This window comes from Eleutherodactylus coqui, chromosome 9 (assembly GCF_035609145.1).
Source record: "Eleutherodactylus coqui strain aEleCoq1 chromosome 9, aEleCoq1.hap1, whole genome shotgun sequence".
Lineage (NCBI taxonomy): Eukaryota > Metazoa > Chordata > Amphibia > Anura > Eleutherodactylidae > Eleutherodactylus > Eleutherodactylus coqui.
The window spans coordinates 76,264,055-76,280,409 of record NC_089845.1 but is presented as its reverse complement, the minus strand read 5'-3'; the positions used below and the strand labels follow the sequence as shown (position 1 = coordinate 76,280,409).

The window sequence follows — 16,355 nt, the reverse complement described above, 5'->3', positions numbered from 1 at the left end:
GCTTATATTTCAAGCATCGTCAAAAAGCCTGAAAAATCATTTTGCATCCTCAAAAATTCTGGAAAATCATGCTGTCTTATTTTTAGGGGATGTCTTATTATCAGGGAAACAGGGTAGTAAACCTATCTCTGAATGACAAGCTGCCTAGTTAAATAAAATAAAGATATATTTCAGCTTATTCAAATATTTACTGTATAATGCAAAATACCAACCTTGCTCACATCCACATCACATTGTACACCGTCAGCAAGGTCCTTGTGAATGGGTGAGTGAGACGATGCTTTGTTAAAGGGCCACTGCGGTGAAAAAGCATATTTCCATCCCTGCACCTCTCACCTGATTACCTGTCACACTCTTGAGGGCTCCTTTGTATATTGCAGTCAATTTTAGGTAGTGCATCCTCCTGTCTGACGCTTATCAGGCACCATATGATGCTGGTTTTTGCTTTCAGTTTCCCATCAATCCTATGATATATCAGCACAGCATTACATGAGCAACTAAAGACTGTATCATCTCTGCTGCAGGGAAAGCACTGCCATTATATTATGTATTCACCTAAGTAAGCTACAGACCTCCGGTATGCAGTCAGGAGGATAAGCTGTGATCTCCACTATTATAACTGTGTGACGGGAGTTGTGTTTTCATCATCACTAACTGTGATAGGAATGTCTGTGTTCCTTTCTAGGGGTTTTTATAGTAGGGTCCATGTAATAGCACATCACATACACCTAGAAACTGAATACATAAACCCAAATGAACCTGAATTGGTCAGAATTGAGATTACACAACCACCTGAGGAATAAGAGGACAGGAGTTTCAGATAAAAAGGAATAACTAACCAAGATAACACCAGCTGACTTATATATAGTGGGGGGCTAGCTACGTAAGTTTTATACTCTCTAAACATTAGGCAGGATCAGTAAATCTCCCACAATGTATCATAAAGCTGCAAAAGTGGAATGAGCTGTGCATAGTGTGCTTGTGTGTGTGTGTGTGTACAAAACTGATTGGACACTTGAAGATCTTATCAGGGTAGTTTGTTATATGAAATTAATATTTAGAAGGGATAGTTTTATTTAAAGGGGTTGCTTGAGTTGTGTGTTTTCTCTAAATCCCTGTTCCCCATGCAGTAAAATGACTAACAAGCATATACTCACCTCCATTAATTGTTTACAGGCTGTAGTTCTGCCTGGTTTACGGGATGTCACAGGCACTGCAGCCAATGACAGAGCTCAACGATCAAGCACTGAGGTCTGTCATTGGCTGCAGCACATGTATTGTGCCATTACCAGGCTGGGGCAGCCTGTAAACATGACTCTAAAGAGGGGACCTGGAGCAGTGGTGTGGGACTAAAGGGGGGGCTATTTTACTGAATGGCAAATAGGGTTTTACAAAAAAAAAAAATATTCAGACAACCCCATTAATTAAAGTGAGTTATAAGAGAGCTCTAATTACCAAGCTGCAAGTCTCTGTCAGTTCAACATAAACGGGGTAGGTTTTCCCGCTTTTGAATATACTGGTAGCAGTACTGTTTGTTCATTGATAGCAAGCAGAGATTTTCAAAAAAGTGAGGAAATAGAACAACAATTATCCTACAAAATTGTATCAATTATTTTGCTATATAATAACTTTTATTTACTTGACACCTGAAAGCCCTTTAACGAGTTCATGCTGTGCTCAGATGTCCCTCCCTATGGTTATTCAACAACCCAAGAAATTGCAATCGTGTGACTATGCTCCAGTCCTATTTGGCTCTACAATTGATTATCTGTGGACAAGGCTTTAAATTCATGCATGGCATGATTGTGAGCACTAATTTACTATTCATTGTTTAACCTCAATATGGGGCTTGATAGCTATTTAAAGAGAGTTTGTATTCTCTGATGAAGTAATGAACAAATAATAGGATATTGAGTTCAAGGGTGTCATTTTTATATCTAGAGTCATCCTCGCTGTGCGCCCACAAACCCAATCCTCGTTGCATCGAGCGGACTACTGTGCTAGTCCTCTCTATTATGTCCGCACAGTCAGTAGTCTGCTCTAGGCAGTGAGTGGCTGCTTTATAGATGCACAATGGGGGAATAGGAGGGAGTTTAGGTTTAAAAATGGCACATTTGTACTTAGTGTCCCTTCGACTTTGTGTTTGTTACTATAGCTTATGGGGCTCATCGCAGGTGACAGGTTCTCTTTAACCCTTTTCAATCTAATTTTGGATTCAGGGTTTCCTAAAAGGCTTTCTCTTTTTGCTGTTATACAACGGTGCCATCTGCTGGCTAAAGCCAGTGTGTGTGCGCCAGAGAGGCTCCAACAGCAGAGTGGCTGGCAATAGACGGTAAGAATACCCTGCTGGACGTCTTCTGACATTGGAGCTGTACAAGCTTCAATCGGAATGTAGAAAGACGTCAGGCAGTGGATTGGAAAGGGTTATTGTGTGGAAACAAGCTGATAGCTGCATTTCTTTAATTTCCATAAAGTTGCATTTTTAAAAGTTTCTTTTTATGTAACTTTGTCTGCATCCTGCTGAATTCATCTTAGGACCTATTCATATGCTGCAGAATGTGATCAAATCGATGCAGTTTTGCTGGTTTGTTACCGCACTTCTAGTAGTGACACTCGAATGAAATGTTGACTATGCATGGATGGGTCAGTTCCCAAGCCTCAGGAGTATATGGACAGGGATTGTCCTTATAAAGCACCTCCTTTAGTATTTTCTCCTTTACAGTCGCACAATAAAGGTTTCCATTTTTTTTAAGGTTCAGTTTAAATTGGACCTTGGATTGAAATAAACTCTAATCTCCATTGTATTTTTTCTTCTCGTTTTTGCATAAAAATATAGGAAACAACACATCCGAGCAATTTCATACCATCTGCTTATAACAAATTGTCCGGGTAAACAATACTATCTACTTGCACAACTTCGTACCTCTCATTGTTATAAAGCGATTCCAATTAAAATATTTAAAAATACCTTTAAGAAAAACATGTTCCGTTTCTGTGTGTTTTGCCTTTAGGTCCATGATAAATTTCCTTTCCACATTATGTGCTTTTTCATCAGTTTTTTAATGGCTATTTATCTCAATAGCTGCATATGTGGAATTAAATGGAACCATTCTGCAGACTGGTTATTTTGATAAATTATATTTACTGTACATTTTTAAATGAGTGCCTTGCATCTTCTCATGCACAAACATGTGTGCTAATTATACCAGGGGCTAATTACAACTGCTGATACCTAGAGAAACTCTCCCGTCTGCAGCTTTTTGTTGCTGTTTATTAAGAAAAGGCAATATTCCTGAAAAGGATGAGAATTATGGATAAAACAAATGCAAGGGCAGATTTACTAATTCTGGCCTAAATTAATGGGGTTGTCAGAGTTAAAATACTTTTTAATAATCGTGTTTCCCCATGTATACAAATAATAGACAGTTGTATACTCGCCTCTCCTGGCTCCCTGTAGTTCCAGCGCTGCATCCTCAGGTCTCTGCTATGTGGACACCCAGCAGCAGCCTATGTATGGATGCCACAGGCGGCTTGCTACCAATCACAGATCTCAGCGTGCGAATGATGGCAGGTGAGGTCCAAGTAGAAAAAGACCCGAGAAGCCCTGCTTCAGTCTATATCTTGATTTCTTAGTCAAAGCACAGAATATACTGCAATAAGTGAAGTCTCTATACTTTGTTGACAGGCTCTAAGGAAAACTATGGCTAGTAATTGTGCTTAAGCTTTAGAGATCTCCTTATGCCCAAATAACAAAAGTTATAGAAATGGAATTTTACATAATGCAATTACTTCATTTATAAGACTCAAAAATAATTATGCCATTAATCTACCAATTTAATTAATCTGTTTTACTTCCAACTGAAATGCTAATGCCTGCTGCACACTAAGCAATCCTACTCTGCTTTAAAACATTTCCATTATGTGAAGTAGACAACCCCGTTAAATAAAATGTCAATATTTTATATGATAGCTCTGTTTTGGGGTGTTTTGAGAGCAGCAAACACTGTCTTATAAACTGATAATAGAGAAAAGCTTTAAAAGGGGGCGTGGCCTGAGCTTAGAGTGGTCCGGACATGCTGTGATTTCTACTTGCAAGACCCATAAACCTGGTGGGCATTTAGATTAAGAGCCCACATACCTGCGACCGCCTGCCTTGGGGACCTTCCTGACTCCTCACCAGTACTGTGGCCTACAACATGTTGCTCACCTGGATGTCCCCGCTGTGGTCACAGGGGCAGCAGATCCTTCCCCTCCTGACTCCACTCCTCACTATTGGAATCCAGAGGACCTGAGGCGGTATACCTGTCGAGCAACAGACCACCATCTACCAAGCCAGGGTCCCTCCTTCCATGGCGACGCTCCCCGATGCAGGGGCATGGGTTACATTTAATGACAACTTGACCTGTCGTCAGACCTCTGGGAGATGAGCATTGGCCATCTTTCTGCACACAGTGCCTTGACCTCACTGAGCACGCAGCACTACTGAAAGGAGGCAAGGGTGTACCTCGTGCACCTTAACAGCCTGAAACATCTTTCTGCTGGTGCAGGTGTGGGTGAGTGCCAATGACACCCTTGCTCTCCCCTCTGTGAAGCCTGTGCTAGAACACCAGCACCAGGCCTTCTCACAAAGACAATCAGTCCATTGCTGCAACCATCAACTGTAAATAACTTCACTGCAGTTAGAAGCATCCAGCAACCAGATGCTTTTTAATACAAAAAATTAAAGGGGTTGAGGATTTTCAGATCTTCAGACTGGAGACCCCAATATTTTTAGGATCTCCCATCTGGAGATCTGAAAATCCTCAACCCCTGCAATTTTTGTATATTAAATAGTCTAATTTTTCTGGAACTCTTACCAGAAGTCTACCTCAGTTTCATTTTCTTCCAAAGCATAGGTGCTGCCACCTAGTGTTCGTCTCACATATAGTGCTATTTGAGCATCACCACTAATGATCCTTACTCCAGAGGGTGTGGCCTAACTCTCAGAGTACGCAGACATGTTCCAGGAGAGCTCTGCTTGATGGCTAAGCATTTAGTGTCATTTTGCATCTAGTTTTGCAGCATATAGCTCACCACAGGATTTCTGACAGATTTACTATCAAACTATCAGGATAGGGATAAAATGCTCGCGCTGAATCGTTGACTAAACCTTCTGAATGTCGGAGGGCAGGAGGTGCAGATTTTTACAGTTCCTTGAAGATACAAAAGAAGCATCAAAATTTTGCAAAAGCAAAAAGACTACTACCCTCCGAGCAACTTACCTGCGCAATGTTGTATCCCAATACATTAGAAGTCATTAAGGATAATCGCTCCCACTCCTTTGATAAACCGGAGGATGTTATTACTTGGCTGAAGCTTCATTAAGTTTCTCCTGCATTGGGCTAAATATACGAGACTAGAAAACTTTGGCTCAGTTTGTGTTTTGCAGTTCTAGTGTTAGCTCTGTTTCTCTCAGGCCCTGGGTTGACCTGTGCAGGTAACACACTCAGGTATGGCTTATATTGGTTGCCTCCATGGCATTTCTAATGACAGTTTTCAACGGGACAATTATTGTTCAGATAGTTGTCCCATGAAAACGCATGCAGTTACTGACAAGAATTGTTTAGTCGTTCAGTTTCTGCAGGCAGAAAGCTGAACAACATGCCGTTGACTGTCTGCTTATTGTGAATGGAGGCGGACTGGGGAAGAATGCTCCTTGGCCCGCTCTACCTCCATTCCGGCAGTGCTGTTAGCATGCCAGCGATACTTGCTCCTGTGTAATAGCACAGCAGCGAGCATGACTGGGACGAGCTGTCGTACATCATTTGCCTGGCAGCTCCTCCAGTCTAAAAGGACCATAAGGCTATACTGGTCTGATATAATCTAACCCTTGTTTGTTAAACTTTTGTTTTAACACTGTTTACTTTTTTAGGTCTTAGTCTGGTCAATGTAGGTGTTATATTTATGTATGCCATAATGCCCTGTTAATTACTTATATGCTCAGATACTCGCTTTGCCCATATTATGGTCCTGTGGGGGATTTCCTTGGAGAAGCCTTCCTCATTGATATTACAGATTGTACTGCGAGGAGTACCTCTGGACCTTTAGTAGCCTATTTCTGCATAGCACTAATTTGTTCCTGGTTGCAGTGGAGTTCTTTCTCCCCCTAAAGTTCCCATTTATTGTTTCCTCATTACAGGGCCTTGTACCCCCGTTTAGTTTTGATAGTTCTGGGATTTAAACCTATCCTACGCTGACCTGGGTGGGTAGAGTGGGATAGACCTGTTCAGGGAGACAGGTGGGAGGGGTTGTTGTTTGTTGCTCGGTTCAATTGCTTATGTTTGTCTACGTTCCTCTTGGTGTGACTGCTTCTCTGGTATTATGCGGGTGTCCTATGTCTTTTATAGCTGTCTCTACGACTGCCATGGTGGATATTAAATGTAAAATGGTCTCTTGGAATGTTGGAGGCCTGAATTCCAAATTTAAAAAAGGACTTAGTATTTAATTTTCTTAAAGTTTACTCCCCCATTTCCTATTTTTTCAGGAATCTCACTTGCAGGGCTCTAAGGTGCTGGTGCTTAAACGGGTTTTTGTTGGCTCTGCTTATCATGCTATCAGAAGCAGATTGGGAAATCAAAGTGGCCCCAGAAAAAAATTACAAAGTGGCCCCATGTGGTAGTTAGGTCCAAACCAGCAACAAGTGGGGCAAACAAGTAGGCAGAGGTCAGCAAATTTGCTATGAAGCACAGAACATTAGAATCGTAGGTATACATTGAGGTGCCACCTATTTCTAACCCGTTAAGCCTCCATGACATAAATAATCATCATAGACTGGCTTGCCTTTAGCTTCGATGACAGACATTTATGTCGTATGTTCTGTGCCCCCATGATCCTTGTGTTATGATAGGTGATCTCATATTGTAATGGCCAGGATCAGAAAAACTCTGATCCCTGTCATTTAACTCCCTAGATGCCACAGTCAATAGTGATCATGGTATATAGGTGATTAGGCAGAGGGAGGGAGCCGCCTCTGTCTCCATTTCCCCCCACAAATGCAAAGATCGCTACAAAGATCAATATTACCAATAATAACACTATACATATAAGGGCCAAATAATACCGCCACATCATAAGCACATATTACCCCTCGTAGTTGCTGCATAATACCTCCATACAGTGATTAATACCAACATACTGTTACTAAATAACCACTACGAAGATAAATATTACCAATAATAACACTTTGAAGGCCAAATAATACCTCCAGACTATGACCACATAATACTAGCAGTGTTGCTGAAAAAAGCAAACACTCTTCAAAGACCATTATTACCCTGTTACATTGATCATATAGCACTATGTGCTAGATCTACACAGGCACTCTACAGACCATATAACTGATTACAGTACCATTAAATCCAATGATCACAGGTGATGTTCCCTCTGATTGGAGTCATTCAGTTTCCTTTTTTTACTTTGGCCCAGACTGTCATAACGACTTCTCCAACTCATAGTTTTGTCTCTGCAGAATTTGACACAAACATCTTTGACTCCCCAATTCTCCAGGACCTGGTTTCTTTTTCCAAATATCTGCATAGTCTCCACTTCCATAGTTCTCCAGATAGTAGTGATGCCACCTGAGGTAACCCACACAGTAATAGTATTCCCTTTTTTGTTCTCCTTGTAGGCCCCACACAGTAAGTGCCACTTTTCGTTCCCCACACACAGCAAAACTGCCACCACCCAATAATAATGCCTCATTTAACCCCAACTCAGTAGTAATGCCTCTAATATGCCCACACTCAGTAATAATGCCCCATATTAGCCCCAAAGACCACCATTGTCATGCCTCTCACAGGCCTGCTTGCATATCTGGCCAGGGAATATAGTACATTGCCCACAATTGTAGCAATGTGTAGCACTAATAACATATACATAGTAACATAGTTCGTAAGGCTGAATGAAGACAATGTCCATCTAGTCCAGCCTGTCTAGCCTACTGTTTTGTTGATCCAGAGGAAGGCAAAAAACCCCAAGAGCAGAAGCCAATTTGCCCTTTTGGGGAAAAAATTCCTTTCCGACTCCCTAATGGCAATCAGACTAATCCCTGGATCAACCCCTAATAGTTCCTACCTGCCTGTATACACGGATTAACAAATAATCTTAGATTTATAGCTTATAATATCCTTCCTCTCCAGAAAGACATCTAGTCCCCTTTTAAACTCCTCTAAGGATTTTGCCATCACCACTTCCTCCGGTAGAGAGTTCCACAGTCTAGCTGCTCTAACAGTAAAGAATCCCTTTCTATGTTGGTGATGACACCTGCTTTCCTCTAAACGTAGCGGATGCCCTCTTGTTACCGTTGCAGTCCTGGGTATAAACAGATCTTGGGAGAGATCCTTGTATTGTCCCCTCATGTACTTATACATGGTTATTTGGTCGCCTCTTAACCTTCTTTTTTCTAGAGTAAATAGTCCCAATTTGGATAGCCTCTCTGAGTATTCCAGTCCCGTCATTCCATGTATTAGTTTAGTTGCCCTTCTTTGAACCCCTCCAATACCGTAACATCTTTCCTGAGCACCGGTGACCAGAACTGTACGCAGTATTCCATGTAAGGCCTGACAAGTGCCTTATATAATGGAAGGATAATGTTCTCGTCCTTCACCCCTATACCTCTTTTAATGCATCCCAAAACTTTATTTGCCTTTGCAGCATGGCTAATGGCGCCATAGTGAATGATTGAGAGTTGGTTAATCAGGCGTTGCCTCCTTCTATGCTGAGTTGTATGCTTCTAGTCTCAATTGCTCAGGTGGGCAACTGGAGGCTTATTTTAATGTTATTTCTTTCACAAAACTATGCAAGGATAGTGTGACCTATTTAGATAGGTGGCTGAGTGAGGAAGAGATATTAGCTGCTATCAGTCGTTTTTCCAATAGGAAGTCTCCGGGCACTGATGGATTTTCCATTGAGTGGTATAAAAAAAATGCAAAGTTCTTAGCCCCTAAACTTCTTCTACTTTACAACTGTATTCTGCAGGAGTGTACTTTGGCAAGTACCATGCGAGAGGCTGTGAGAGTTCGAATTCCCAAACCCAGAAAGGACCCAATGAACAGTATTTCCTACCGCCCCATGTACCTTCTTAATAATGATGTTAAAATATTGGTCAAAATACTAGCCATTTACATTAATCCTATCCTTAAAGAAATTGTACACACTGCCCAATCTGGCTTAATGCCTGATAAAAGTACAGATTTGAATCTTAGACGTCTTTTTACCAATCTCACGTGGCACTCTAACAGTGGGAAGCAAACTTTTGTATTTATTGACCAGGCTAAAGCCTTTGATTCAATGGAGTGGAAGTACTCGATGGCAGTGATGGCTCGATTTGGTTTTGGTTCTTCATACAGATTCTTTATGGCTCTTCAATAGCCAGTGTTAAAGCTAACATTCATATTCCTGCACGATTCTCTCTGAGTAGGAGTACACGATAGGGCTGTCCCCATCCCTATTTGCTCTAGCTATCAGGCCTTTCACAATTCAAGTGTATGCATCCTCCACAGTGGTTGGGTTTAAATTAAGCAATTATGAAGAACACATTGCACTATATGCTGATGACACACTCGTTTTCTTGAAAGACTTTGGTTCTTCCCTCACTTCAATATTGTTCATTTTTTATGCTTTTCGCCTTTACTCTGCCAAGCGATGGGTCTTAATTAGAGATGAGCGAGCACCAAAATGCTCGGGTGCTCGTTACTCGAGTCGAACTTTCAGTGATGCTCGAGAGTTCGTTTCGAGTAACGAACCCCATTGAAGTCAATGGGCGACTCGAGCATTTTTGTATATGACTGGTGCTCCGCTAAGGTTTTCATTTGTGAAAATCTCAGCAAATCACCAAAGTCATGTAAAAAACACAGAAATGGATAGGGCAGGCGAGGAGCAACATGCAGGGCTGCATTTCGGGCTCCGAGGTCTCACTATTAAGCCACAATAGTGGCAAGAGTGAGACCCCCCCCCCCCCCCCCGCGCACTGTCAGCATAACGATCGTTCTCCTCTGCCACAGCTGTAACAGCTGTGGCAGAGAAAAACGATGTTAGCCCATTGAATTCAATGGAGCCGGCAATACAGCCGGCTCCATTGAAAGCAATGGGCTGCCGGCGAGCGCGGGATGAATTTTCGGGAAGGGCTTAAAAACATAAGCCCTTACCTGAAAAAGAAAGATTTTAGTGTAAAAAAAGAATAAAAATGCAGGCATTCTCTTCAATGGAGCCGCTGCTGCTGCCGGCGACTCCATTGAAGACAATGGTCCGCTGGCACACCTGAATTCTTTTTCAGGGAAGGACTTTACATATAAGCCATTCACTGGAAATGAATTAAAAGTGATTTTAAAAACAAAAAAAATAGATACTCACCTCCCTTCAGCTGCCGGGGCACAGCCGCGTCTTCTCCTGCTGTCCCCTGCACTGTGGTGCTGAACTGCTGTCATTCAGCTGAGAGCTGCGCTGAGCCAATCAGAGGCAACACTCACTCACCCATTCATGAATTCATGAATGGGTGTGAGTGAGATTTGCCTCTGATTGGCTCAGCGCTGAGCCAATCAGGGGCATGTCTGACTCACACCCCCTTCACACCCACTGCAGGCCAGCCGCGCTGAACTCCGGGTACCGGGACAAGGTGAGTATATATATTTTTTTTATTTTTACACATTTCTGGATGAATTGCAGGGAAGGGCTTATATATTTAGGCCCTTCCCGAAAATTCATCCCGTGATCGCCGGCAGCCCATTGCTTTCAATGGAGCCGGCAGTATTGCCGGCTCCATTGAATTCAATGGTCAGTGCTCGTTTAATCGAGACGAGTACCGCGTGGTGCTTGCCTCGAGTAACGAGCATCTCGAGCACTCTAATACTCGAACGAGCATCAAGCTCGGACGAGTATGCTCGCTCATCTCTAGTCTTAATCCAATTAACTCTAATCCCAGACGACCAACAAGCAGCTTTGCTGCCTCTGCCTGCTCTGTTGAAATGGGTGGATGGGAGAACATATTTTGGTATACAGGTAGCTAGACAGGTCTCTGTGTTTTATGAGTCAAATCTTGCCCCCCTTATTGACTGGGCCTGGGAGTTGGCCATGCCCTGGGCCTCCCTTCCTTTTACTTTGGTAAGTCGAATAATTTTATTCAAAATTAAGCTATTACCCAAATGTCTGTATGTCCTTCGCAATTCCCCTATCCTAGTTCAAAAAGCACTTCCTATATTATGGAGAGGTTCTCTCCCTAGGATTAAATTAGAAACCCTCTACCTTCCAGTAAATTGGGGCGACTGGTTGCTTAACTACCTCCCCTTTGCTTTGATGTGTAGGAACCCCACTTTGTAAAGTCCTGCCTTTTCTATGTTTTTCTTGTCAGTTGCCATGTGTGTTTCTATAGTGTGTTTTGTTTTTGCCCCTTGTTCAGCTTGGATTCACTAATTAGGAATCCTTTTCTTTTGCCTTTATCATTTAAAAAAGGAAAAACAATGGATTAGATCAATGCAGGTTTATTTGCACAATTTCTGGCGCAATAGTTTGGAGTTTTGTAAGTTTTCATGTATTATATTCTCTTATCTTATTTTATTGCTGCGGTAATGTTTTGATGCTGCTTTCTACATGTGTTCTGCAATAAACAGTCCTTTACACAAAAAAGAGCCTTAGGGCGCCTACCCACTTGCGTTGCCGATTTTCACGCTTTTTCCGCGCGTTTTTCGCGGCGTTTTTTGCGCGTTTTTCGCAGCCCTCCATTGACAATCATGGGTGGATTAAGAGAAAAATAAGGAGACATATGCAACTGACAGTTCCTATGTGAAAAAACCCCACGAAACGGAAAAAAAAACCCAGATGGACAAGAACACATTCTATACTAATTGCTCTTGAGAAAAAACGCAAAACATCACAGGAAAAAAAATCGCAAGTGGGTAGGCACCCTTATACAACTGATCAATGTAAGCATACATTTTATTTACTATGTTAATCTTGGATATAATTATATCTTCTCCTAACATTGATGCATAATTATCTTGCGGAGTTGACTTATCTTCACATCTATTGAGCACATTATATAATGGTAGGCTACATTTTTAAGACTATGGAATAATAAAATTTGATCTTTTATGAAGTTTTTGCATGCTGCCACTTCCTCCCTACTACTTTTGCCTGGATGGATCCATCTTATGTCTGAATTGAATGGCACCAAATGGACCTATTAACTATAATGGGGTCCATCCGGCTTCCATCATGCCCCTTTGTATTTTCCTGGATGAAATGGTGCAGCATGTTGTACCATTTCATCTGGGATTTTATTCCACATCTGCACATTCAAAACTGAAGTATGCAATAAAACCGCTTATAAAACAGAGTCAACTAAACTTGAAGGGACAAAAATATGGGTATTAAATAAGTTATACAACACATTGTAAAAGATAAGAAAAAGTCTACAGTTTAATTATTTATAGTTAAATATGTCATTTTATAGCTCTCCAAATGCTGATCTGAATTTACCGAGATTGATCTTTAAATGTCACATTTAGTCATTTTTAATTAAATCCATGTTAAACAAAAATAATAAATTAAAACCAATGTAGAGAACACAGAAACCCATTCTAGTGATCGTCTTCAAAAAGGCTAACAAACATAATGATTGGAGGAAATTCCAGCTGCATTTGATGCTTAAAAATAGATATTGCTTCCAGAATGTTTATCTAAAGCATTCCCAGTGAATCTACTGTAGATAAGGCTGAAGATTCAATGAATGACCATTTTGCAAAGAGTTGAACATAATATGCAGCCAAAGGTGAGGTACATGGGTCAAATTCCTCACTAAACTGTAAAAAACAAATAAAAAATATATAAAAACAAAAACCACTTTCAACTTCTTCTAACCTTAACTTATCATTGGTTTGCTTGATATAGCTATTGCAACTGTATACAAGGATGAAATTCAGAATTACAAAGATAATGAGACCTGTCTTAAAGGGGTTGTCCCGAGGCAGCAAGTGGGTCTATACACTTCTGCATGGCCATAATAATGCACTTTGTAATGTACATTGTGCATTAATTATGAGCCATACAGAAGTTATAAAAAGTTTTTTACTTACCTGCTCCGTTGCTGGCGTCCTCGTCTCCATGGTGCCGACTAATTTTCGCCCTCCGATGGCCAAATTAGCCGCGCTTGCGCAGTCCGGGTCTTCTTCTTTTCTGAATGGGGCTCCGTGTAGCTCCGCCCCGTCACGTGCCGATTCCAGCCAATCAGGAGGCTGGAATCGGCAATGGACCGCACAGAAGCCCTGCGGTCCATGAAGACAGAGGATCCCGGCGGCCATCTTCAGCAGGTGAGTATGAAGACGCCGGACCGCCGGGATTCAGGTAAGCGCTGTGCGGGTGGTTTTTTTAACCCCTGCATCGGGGTTGTCTCGCGCCGAACGGGGGGGGGGGTTTAAAAAAAAAAAAAACCCGTTTCGGCGCGGGACAACCCCTTTAAGGTTCAACCCTTTAGGGCCCATTTACACGGAGCGATGATCGCTCAAAGATCACTCAAAGGACAGTTTGAGTGACAGCTTCGAGCAATCATTTTGCATAAACTTTTAAGTAGCTACTCGCCTACTTAATAGCAATTAAGTGTGCAAATGAAGCCTTAGCTGAATGAAGCTAATAGCCCCAGGGCTCTCATCTGCTTTCAGCTCCTTTGTTCTCCGACGGGTTAAATAGCTGAAACAATGCTATCAGCACTACCCGCGGAGAACTAAACCTGTGGTCCTGATAAGACCGCAGGATGATTTTTAGGTTGACCTGAATTTAACGATCAGCTAGCAGTGCACGAAAAGTGCAAAATGGCCGAGCATTTAGACGCAACGATGATCGCTCAAACGATTGCTTTTTAGCAATTTTTGAGCGATCATCGCTCCGTGTAAATGGACCTTTAGACTCATGCACTTCAAGGTGATTGTTATGGAGGAATTGCACAAATGGCGGCAAAAACTCAACGTAATGTAACTGAATGTCCAGAAGGTAATACATCATAAAGTAAAACTGATTACACACCACAAATTGTTGACAGAAACTCTTATTGCTGCAAGCAAAGAATTAAATGCAATACACTATCCCCACAATATTTGTGTTTGAATTATTAAAGGGGTTTTCGGGGCAAAAAGTATTGATGGTCTTCCCTGAATAGGTCATCAATAGTTAATCGCCGGGGACCCGCTGCTCGGGATCCCTAGCAATCACCTGATCACCTAACCTGCTGTCAGTGCAGCAGGCTGGATGAAGTCATCAAAGTAAGGAGTGGAAGTGCCTTAGCTGGCATCACTCTCATGGAAATCAATATGAGCTGGAGCCAGCTATTACACTTCCACTTCTGACACCAGGGTCAGATGCAGAAGTTTATTAGGAGGGTTCAACTCTCATTGATTTTAATGAGAGTGCAGTTAAGGCACTTCTGATCTCGACTCCGATGACTACGTCTGGCCAACTACACTGACAGTAGGCCGAGTAATCAGCTGATCGCCGGAGATCCTGATCCTCAGGACAGGTCATCAATAGTTTTTGCTTGAAAAAACCCTGTAAATAAACTGTATATTGTAAATCAGCCACACTACACATCTTTGTACCAGAGCAGCTAGCCCATAAAGGTGATTTTTCCACTGACTAGCCAAGCTCACCGTGGACCCCCAGGCTTTTCTCTCCCTCCAGTGCTCAGTTTCACATTTTGGAGACTTATGTCAGTCTGTTCTAGGAGGCAAACAGCTGAAGGCTCTTTAGCGAATTGTACCTCTGCATATGTACACGAGAGGACGTGATATTGGTCCGAGAAACTCCGACTGATTTGATCATAAACATGCGATTTTTACCCATGATTGCAATGCGTTTTGCAGGAAAATGCATCACCTCACAGCACTTGTAATTTTTGCTTACGTGAAAACTGCATGCGACTGTGGTCCTAAAGAAAAATCGTTAATGTGTATAAACACACAGAAAATACTGGGTCATCCATATTGACACCAAAAGCATGTTGTTAGCCCTTACATAACCAGAGCTATAGCTGGTTGAAGTAGGGTCTGGAATACTGAATTTAAAGCTGTAACTTTTCAGTCAGTGTGTGCAGGGGAGCCAGCACTCAGCATACATTTGTGATTCTTCTGTATATCTCTTTGCCTCAGCAGAGAAGTGAGGCCTCAGTCACACGGGGGCTTATAACACTGCTGTGCTTATAACACAGCAGTGTACGCTGCCTCTCTCTATATTCGGATACTACTTGTTGGATTTGGGCCTGATCCTATTAGGCTGGCGTCCTCAGAAAAATCATCCGCTCCACCATATGATTGGTGTTTTCAAGTGAGTGCTGCTAGTCTCATTCCACTTGTGGACTATATACTTGAAGCCTTTCTGAGTCATGGAGTCAAAACAGTTATCACATTGTGTCCTCCTTGATTGACTTCCCACTGGACATTGGATGCCGGGGCTAATAGTGCTGAAATCCTGCACATTCTCTATTCTGCTGCTAGCACTGATGTCATACATTAAGGGGGATGTCAATCTATTCAGTCAATCAAGACTGGGTGTGATAACGGCTCTGACTCCATGACTTGGGAAAGCTTCAACAGCGGCTGGTGACTCCAGGTATGTGATTAGCATATAGTGGTCAAGGCTATAAAAGTGGGATTCTGTTTACAAGTCCTACAGTATGATGTTGTGGGTTTAGTCACAAAAACTGGTGACATGTTCTCCCCTGATAGTTTGGGGCCCCTGCTCTACGCAGACACTTTTTTCACAGTATTTTCTCTGATACCCCCATAGCAATCCTAGTATCTACTATCAGTTTTGTATTATAACATCACTAATGAAGCAATATCTAATTTCTTTGAATTTGGTATTTGTATAGTTAGAAGCAAATATAAGAGGAATTTGAAAAGTGGGCTCTTGTGCCTATAATAAGCCAATGTAACCTGGTCCTTCAGGGCACACAATGTGATGAACATATGAAGCCTTAGTATTTGTATAGTGACTCTATGGTAATCTGCTCAGCCATTGGCTGTGACGTGTTGCATGCTGTGTCTGTGATGTAATTTGCTTCTGGAATCTCATTCATGTCATCTAATCTGTTCTCGTTCATCCAGATTTTTCATACATTAATATCTGGCTTTTCTTTCCTTCCATTTCATCTTTTCTACCACTGCCTATATCCTTGCTTCATCATGGCAGAAGAAGCTATAACTCCTACACATATTACCTGTAAGTAAATTTTTGTGCATAAGTAGTACCATGCTTTCTGCCATGTTTATTCATGCATGAATATTGAATGTCCGTAATACAGTCCACGTCAGCTCAGTATTATAACATTCATTTCC

At 41.8% G+C, this 16,355-nt stretch overlaps 1 protein-coding gene across 8 annotated transcripts in view; it reads left to right on the top strand.

Annotated features, from left to right (window-relative positions):
• PTPRM (protein tyrosine phosphatase receptor type M) overlaps positions 1 to 16,355 on the top strand; it is a 665,244-nt gene that overhangs the window by 444,212 nt on the left and 204,677 nt on the right. For 4 of the 8 annotated variants that reach the window (XM_066579568.1, XM_066579571.1, XM_066579566.1 and 1 more), the window contains one exon: positions 16,210 to 16,239. The exons of the other annotated variants lie outside the window; for them this stretch is intronic. In XM_066579568.1, the coding sequence (XP_066435665.1) occupies positions 16,210 to 16,239 (30 nt within the window). The remainder of the gene's footprint in view (positions 1 to 16,209; positions 16,240 to 16,355) is intronic. 8 annotated transcript variants of the gene reach the window in all.